This window comes from Otolemur garnettii, unplaced genomic scaffold (genome assembly GCF_000181295.1).
Source record: "Otolemur garnettii isolate 467f Iridium unplaced genomic scaffold, OtoGar3 scaffold00092, whole genome shotgun sequence".
NCBI lineage: Eukaryota > Metazoa > Chordata > Mammalia > Primates > Galagidae > Otolemur > Otolemur garnettii.
Window position 1 is genome coordinate 851,113 of NW_003852487.1, and position 8,219 is coordinate 859,331.

Here is an 8,219-nt window from a genome sequence, read left to right on the forward strand (position 1 = left end):
TTCTTCAAGTACCCCCAGGGTCTGAAGGGTGTTAGCTCCCTCCTAACCTAATCATGTGTTCCCCATAGCTGTACCACATGGTAAGGACCTTGACCCCACTTCATAAAGAGGGGAACTGAGGCTGAGGGGCTGCACATCCTTGCCTAGGGTCACAGGGCAAGAAAGTAAGGGGTTCTGCTGGTGACTCTCAGGAGGGGAGGTGGGCAGCCCTCTTGTCATACCCTCCTTCCTCCCAGGCACCCACCCTCCCATCTGTGGATCCATGGTGGTGGCCACCATAGGTTGTGTAGGGCCCTAACCCAGCCCCTCTCAGAAGCCCCTGAGCTCCAGTCTCCATCTCTGCCCCCCACTACGGTGGCCACCCCTTAGACCTTGTTGGTGAGCTGTACCCACCAATCACCAGAAGAGGTTGAGGGGAGTAGGAACTAGACCTGGGCCGCAGCCCAAGGAGCACAGAGGGGTTGGGGCCTCTCCTGGCCCAGCCAGGAACACCACAACTACCACCCCCACTGAAACCACACCCATGGCAGTTGCCCTCCCTGTGCCCAGAGGGCCTGCACAACCATGAGTACAGCTGTCACACCCTGCTCTGTACAAAGCCACCATAGGGGCCCCAGCCTGCCCTGGCCACATGGAACCAAATATCCAGGGCTTGGGGGGGGGGTGTCAGCTGATACAAGGGAAGAAAGAGAACAGGCCAGAGGAAAGCTCCCTGAGGCCACCCCAGCAACAGCAAAGACATAGGTTCTTCTGGGTTCCCCAGGAAGAAAGGCTAAGGGGAAGCTGAATTGGCATAGCTTTGTCCTAGGAAGTAGAGAGTCTGTCCCCGCACAGCCCTACAAATAAACAAGGTACTCATAGCCCAGCTGAGGACACACACAGGAGGGCAAGCAGCTCCTTCTCCACAAAGGAGACTTCTGATCACTGAGCTCTGCTTCACCGGGGTGGGGGCAGCCACTGTGCCACATGAGCCACACGTCAGCCTTATTCTCCCAGCAGCTCCATGAAATTAACATCAACCTCACCTCTAGTCAGAAGAGCCAGGGAAGCCACAACACTGTGCCCATCTGCTCAGGTACTCAGACCCTGCATTAAGTCTCAAACTGGTCTGATGAAGAGCCCAGGCCAGCCAGGGAAGAGTTACCACAGCAGGGGCCAAGTACCCTCAGATGAGTGCCTTCCTCTCACTCTGCCTCAGTTTCCATACCTGCCAAAAAGGGCCCCAGCCTCTCCACTGGTGTCAAGTAGACACCAGACCATCCTACCCCAGGGGGAAGGAGCTAGGGTAGAGGAGTCAACGCCCCATTCAGCAGGGCCCCTCCTGGCTCCAAGGCCCTGCTCAGGCGGGAAAGGCCCCACTTGGCCTTGAAGTCTCTAATTAGAGCGTGTTACTATGGAAACAGGGTTTTCTTCAGGATTTTTCTTTTCACCAACAGCAGCACAGAAAACCTGAGTCACAGGAGCCCGAGGGAGCCAGAAGATGCAGAAGCTCCTCCCCATCCTCCTTCCTGGTGGCTTCCCCTGTCCCGAGCTTCCCATCTCCCCCTTTCAGGCCTCAGCAGTTCCCAAATTCCCCGGGGCATGTTCAAAATAGGCAGCCCCCTCCCCAACTCATTTAGGGAAGGGAGTCTAGAATTATTTATGGCTTCATCTCCCCTCCCCTCTTTCCAGTCAGCTCTAACAAGTACCTGACCACTTCAAATTCCTCCTCTGTCCTTACTCAAGCCATTCTCCAGGCTTGGAATGTCCCATCACATAGGGAAAACTTTTATACATCCTGCAAAGCCCAATGTAACCAGCCCTTCCTCAGCCAGCCAGCTCCAGAATTGTTGGGACAAGTTACTTCTCCAGCCAGCCTGCAGGCCAAGTAGGTTCAAGGCCTGATATGGAGCTGCCAGGGTGCAAGGAGACTGGCAGGAGAAGACACTGACAGCTGCAAGACGAGACAAGACAAGACAAGAAGGGAAATGGGGTGAGCTGTAGTGCAGAATCTGAGCCTGGGCAGGTGAGGATCCTGAAGAGCAGGGAAGAGACCCCACTTGGGGCATGATGGTGGAAGGACAAAAAAGCACTCACTCAGGCAGCCTAGCAACCCGGGGGCAGCCCAAGGGGGCCTGGAGCCCACACTTTACAGATGGAGAAACTGAGGCTGGGAAGTAGGCTGCAGCTTCTTCTGGGAGCACCCCACCGCCACCAGCCCAGCCTGTGCAGGCCTGCAGGGATGATTCACATCCCCTAGCCTGCAAGCCCCAGCCTCTTCCTTCCTGGCTGGCACTTCCCAGCACATGTGTTGGAAGCAGAAACACCGCCTTCTTGCCACGCAGGCCTGTCCAAAATGTCCTCTCAGACACACACCCCCACTCCCACCTGTGAAGGCTCCTGTTCCTTGGAAGTCCTGGAGGTTGGCTGACATGGGGAGAAGACAAAGACCTCAAGATCTGAGGCCAGTGGAGCCCCAGCCTCAGACCCCAAAGCTCCCACCACCACTCCCAGTTCCATGTCCCTTTAGACTCAGAGATGAGCTGACACCTCTCCTGAGTAATTTCTGGCTCCTCCTGCCCCATCAGCCTGAATCACTACCATGATGCCTCCAAAAAGCTTTACAAAAGAGGGGGGATCTGCTCAGGCTCGCCACAAACACCCCCAGGCTCTCTGCTCCTTCCCGGCCCCAGGACCATGGCCATCAGCTGTGGCAGCATCTACAGGCTGGAAGGCAAGAGCCTATCTCTATGCTGATCACCTATGAAGGGTCCTGTGGCCCTGCTGGCCCCTCCAGTCCCATCTCTCAACTCACAAGCTTCCTCCCACTCACACTGGATTCCTGTGCCTTCCTGTGTTAACGCCTTTGCACAGGCTGAACCCTCTGCCTGCAACACCATCCCACACATCTGACTTGTGCTATACCTTCTATCTGTCCTCAGGCCAAACATCCTTCTCAGAAAGGAGCCCTTCATTTAATCTGGGAGTCTAAGGTACTTCCTATTCCTCAGTCTTTACCTTGACACTTCATCATTTCCCCAAGTATGTAAACCCCACTACTCATTTGCTCATGGTTCAGCATGCCCCCCCCTTAGCAGGGGCCCAATGTCTGCTGAACAAGTGCAGGATTCTGTTCACCCCACCCTTCAAGGGACAGGAAAAGGGAGGAGGAGAGGAGTCCATATAAGACCCATTCTTCAGTCAAATACACCTCGTTCTTACTTGCCATCACCTAGGGCAGATGGCTTCACCTTTATGGCCTTAACAGAGCAATCTCAGGCACAAAACAGCCATCACCTCACCCACGCCTCCACTTTCACCCCCACTGCTGTGGGGGTCTTGCCCTTTCTGCAGAGCCAACTAAGAGGGCGGCCATCAGGAGGGCTCCTTCCACCGGGAGGGAGAGAAGAAGGAGGGAACAGCGACCGGACTTCCATCCAGCTATCTCTAAGGCTTGGGGTCCAACTTCCCCATTCAGGGGCGCAAGATTCCCACAGACCCCTCTGGCTGTGGCAATCAACAGCCTCTTCTCAAAGGAGTGGAAGAAGACTCCAGAGGTGGAGGGAGAACCAGCCTAGGCGGGGGATGTGAGAAGCAAACGCGGAGGCTCACTTGAGGGGGCTCAGTTCTGGCACACATGCCGCAGCAAATGGCCGTGTCTGCGGGAGGCCCTGGAGGGGATGGATCGAGTTGCAGTCAATTGTTCCCGGCGAGAGCCCTAGGGATGGGTTCACTCGGGGGTAGGCGCTTCCTGAGGGAGCCAGGATGGGGTCTCCCAGCTCCCGCCGAGGCAGCCCTGGGTCGCCAGAGGAGCGAAGCGCAGCGCACCGGCCCAAGACGCGCGCAGCGGGCGCAGGGCGGGGTGCCTGGAGGGCGGCCACCCGCGCCACGCCGTTCCCAGGCCACCACACGAGGAGGGAAGGCGCCTGCTTGGTAGCCTCCGGACCCGGCCCTGAGACAAGGCCTGGGGGCGGTGCGGGGGCTCCACTGCAGGGGGGCCGGCAAAAGCCGATCCCTTCCCCCTCCCCGCCGCATCTGGTTTTCCCATCTGCAAAGACCGAGCAGGACAAAGGGGGCGAGGGAGAACCCAGTCGAGGCGACCCGCCCCCCTGCGCACAAAGGCCGCGGCCTCGAGCGCAGGACAGACGCGGGAGGAGGGGCTGGGGGAAGGGCAGACACTCCGGGCAACCCCCTAGCGGAGGCCGACCCCGCCCGGCAGCCGGAGGAGGTGGAGGAAGGCTAGGCAGAGTGGAAGCGCACCCTACCGCGATCAAAGGCCCCGCTAACTTCCCCCACCCAGCCCGCGAAAGGGGGGAGGGACGCGCCCAGGGCGTGTAGAGACCCTCGCCTAGTCCCTAGAGCTAAAGGCCTACCGACGCGGGGCTAGGAGAGAGATGAGGAAATGGACCGGGGGCGCCCCTCCCCAAGAACTGGGACCGCCCATTCAAGAGATCCGCGCGCGCGGGGAGAAGCCAGATTGGGCTGGGGGTTCGGAGGGTGGCACCTACAGCTGCGCCTACGCGGGGCCTAGGGAACCCACGACCCCAGCTCGGCTGGGAGGTGTGTATGGGCGCCGGAGGACGGGCAAAGCCCCACCCCTCGCCCCCTCCTCCAGGCAGGAGCCTAGCGTGGGCGCACAGGGCGCCACTCGAGACTGCAGCGGCACCGCGGTCGAGAAAAGGCGGGAGGCTGGAGGGCCGCGGGTGGGGTGCGCTTTGTGCATGTACTGGGAGAGGCGGGGTCAGCGTCCCCACTCACCCTGGCGTGTGGACACGTTCCTCTCGTTGGCCGCCTGGAGCACGACCTGGGCGCAGCTCTGCTCGAGGGCGAAGAGCTCGTCCTTGCCCACCTTGGTGGCCTTGCCAGCCTTGAGCGTGCCGCTGGGCCCCGACGGCGCCAGGTAACGGCCTTCGCAGTCGCGGAAGGCCACCTTGCCGGAGCGGAATTCTAGCGTGTAGCCGGTGGCGGGCTCGGGGCGCGCCACCAGGCGCCCGTCGTGGCGCAGGAAGCGGTGGTCGGCGGTCTGCACACTGTAGCGCTGGTCCTGGAAGGCTAGCGTGATGAGCGAGTCGACGCCCCAGGGCACGTCGCGGTCCACCGCGATCTCGTCCGCCGGCCGCGCGCTCAGGTGCGCGTAGCGCTTGCGGGTCAGGCTGTAGATGTTGACCTGCGGATGCATGGCGATGTGCACGCTCCACTTCTCAGCTGGGGACACGGTCTGCGCGAAGCACGACAGGCGGTCCTCGGTGCCGCCGAAATACCGCCGGTGCGCCTCGGACTGAAGCGACCATCGGCCATCGTCGTGAGCCACGATGAGGAAGCGGCAGTCGGCGCTGGGCACCTCGCGCTCACAGGTCACGTTACCGTCCTTGTCCGCCGCCAGGTAGCGGCCCAGGTGGCTTCGCAGGCACACGGCCGCGCTGCCCGCCTCGTCGGGCGGCTGCTCCAGCGTCCAGATCTGCTTCTTCTTTAGGCTACTGGCCGATGCGTTCACCTTGAAGCCGAACGCTTCGGCCGTCAGGTACTTGTTGCCGCAGTTGATGAGGCCGAACTGGATCTGCACCGCCTCGGCCGTGCCGTTGGCGGTCATGGTGGCTGCGGGCTGGAGGCCGGCGCGGCCCCGGGTGGTCAGTGACGGGTCCGCGGCGACGCTCCTGCTTCTTTGTTCGGCTACCGCAGCCCGCGCTCTCCCTCCGCAGCTCTCCACAAAGCCGGCCCGCACAGCCGGAGCTGCTTTATAGGCGCGGTGACGTCAGCGCCGCAAAGCCCCGCCCCGCCCCGGCTCGGCGTGGGAGGGGTCAAGGGAGCAGGCTCTGCGGCTCTGGGTACCCCCCCCGTCAGGGGCAGGCAGAGGGGGAGACTTGGCTCTTGGGTTCGCCCCGCCTCTGCAGCCATCCGCTGTCCCAGTGCCATCGCCCTACCCCGCAGCGCCGCCGCCTGAGGACTCACCCCCAGCTCCTGGCGCCAACCACTTAACCTTCGGATACCCCCCCCAACTCCAGCCTAGTGGGAAGAAGGACAAGCCAGGCCTGGGGTTGGCTCACAGACTGCATAGACCCCCGCGCAAATCGATGCTGGTTGAGGTGAGTCCGAAGCCTTGAAGTCACCAAGAGGCAGACAGGTAGGAGAAGGAACCGGGTCTTAACCGGAGTTGGGGTGGAGCCTGCAGAACCCAACACACCCAACACCCTTGCAGCCTGACCCTCCAGAGCAGGGCCCCAGAGCCACTGTCCCGAAGGCCACCCAGGCCCCTCCCTGGGGCTCAAGCACCCACTGCTGTGATCCAAATGGGTCTCAGCGATTGTGGCCAAGTCAGTGGCCAACGTTCCCATTCTGCCCATGCATAGGAAGCCAGAGTTCTGGTTCCACCAGCCAGGGGTGGGGGGCAGAGCCCTAAGAACTGTTCAGGGAGAAGGCCGGCTGCGGTGGCTCACGCCTGTAATCCTAGCACTCTGGGAAGCTGAAGTGAGTGGATTGCTCGAGCTCACAAGTTGGAGACCATCCCAAGCAAGAGCGAGACACTCATCTCTAAATACGGCCCGACCTTGTGGCAGGCACCTGTAGTCCCAGCTATGTGGAAGCCTGAGGCAAGAGAATCACTTGAGCCCAAGAGTTTGAGGTTGCTGTGAGCTGTGACACCACGGCACTCTACTGAGGGTGACAAAATGAGACTCTGTCTCAAAAAAGAACCGTTCAGAGAGGTTGGGCAACTATGGGCCAGCTCAGCCGGAGGGTCAGAGCCCAGGTCGTTGGTTCTAAGGTCAGTGTGGCGTCCACACCTGCCACCTCCCACCAAAGCCCCAGTTTCATGGCACTCTGAGCTAGGCACACAGTTGGGGCATGGCTTTGGTGACAGCCTCCATCCTCAAGACCCCAACTCTCCATCCTCTGCATTCCCTACAGACACCACCTCCCACCCCTCACTCAGCCACCCACCCTATCTAGGAACATGTCCCTTTTCTGAGCTTCTCTAGAGGCTGAGACTTTTCCTGGGACATTCCCCACATGCCAGGCAGGCCCTTGGAATGCCAGCATGACCACAGGCTGCCCACAAGGTCTCAGGCCAGGGCCCTTCCTAGGCCAGCTGCAAACTGGAGCACTGAACTAGCCCGGGTCTTCAGCCTGTCCTTCTGTTAACCTGATTGTTCTGGCTGGTCTGCAGCCTGTGCCTGTATCCCCCACCCCCACCCCAGCAGTCCCCTCCAGGGATTTTCAATGAGGAAGGTAAGATGGTGTCACTTTCTACCCATCCTGGCTCAAATTGATTTCCTGGCAGGGACTAGAACCCCAGACCAGGCATGCCTGTAGCATCCTCTCCCACAGAGCCCACCCCTTTGAGAAACAAGAAATCAAAAGTTTTTCCATTTGAGGTTACCTAATGGGTCATGCATACCTGGGCTTAAAACCCAGCTGCTCATTGGCTGTGTGATTTTGGGCAAGTTACTTAACCTCTCTGAGCCTCTATTTCCACTGTAGATAAGATAACAAATGTGGTCAGAGCTGGATAAATGCCAGATGTTTTATTATTTACTTAACAACACTGACCAGAGGGTCCTGGAAACACAAACAGTCTGTTTGAAACTTTAGGCCAGAATTTTTTAATCTTTTTTAATCTCATAGCAAACTTGAACCTACAGGTAAACTTCCATGGCACACTTAAATTATGCTTGACGCCTGTAGCACAGTGGTTACAGCACCAGCCACGTACACCAAAACTAGTGGGCTCAAACCCGGCCAGGGCCAGCTAAACAACAATGACAACTGCAACAAAAAATAGCCAGGCATTGTGGCACACCTCTATAGTCCCAGCTACTAGGAGGCTAAGCCAAGAATATCGCTTAAGCCCAGAATTTTGAAGTTGCTGTGAGCTATGATGCCACAGCACTCTACCCAGGGCGACATAGTGAAATTCTGTCTCAAAAAAAAAGAATATCTTACTGTGCTTTGAATTTCTTTTGAAAATAATTTAAGTGGCTTGGCACCCATAGCTCAATGGTTAGGGTGCTGGCCATGTGCACCCAAGCTGGTGGGTTGGAGCCCAGCCCAGGCCTGCTAAACAACAATGACAACAAGAACAACAACAACAAAAATAGCCAGGTATTGTGGCAGGTGCCTGTAGTCCCAGCTACTTGGGAGGCTGAGGCAAGAGAATCACTTAAACCCAAGAGTTTGAGGTTGCTGTGAGCTGTGATGCTACAGTACTCTACAGAGGGTGACATAGTGAGACTCTGTCTCAGGGG

General features: G+C 58.8%; 1 protein-coding gene across 1 annotated transcript in view; it reads right to left on the reverse strand.

The window, feature by feature from the left end:
• Positions 1-5,686, reverse strand: part of FSCN1 (fascin actin-bundling protein 1) — a 9,283-nt gene extending 3,597 nt beyond the window's left edge. The window contains exon 1 of the mRNA XM_003795434.3: positions 4,738-5,686. Within this exon, the coding sequence (XP_003795482.1) occupies positions 4,738-5,569 (832 nt within the window). The 5' untranslated portion in view covers positions 5,570-5,686. The remainder of the gene's footprint in view (positions 1-4,737) is intronic.
• Between the last annotated feature and the right edge of the window lie 2,533 nt (positions 5,687-8,219).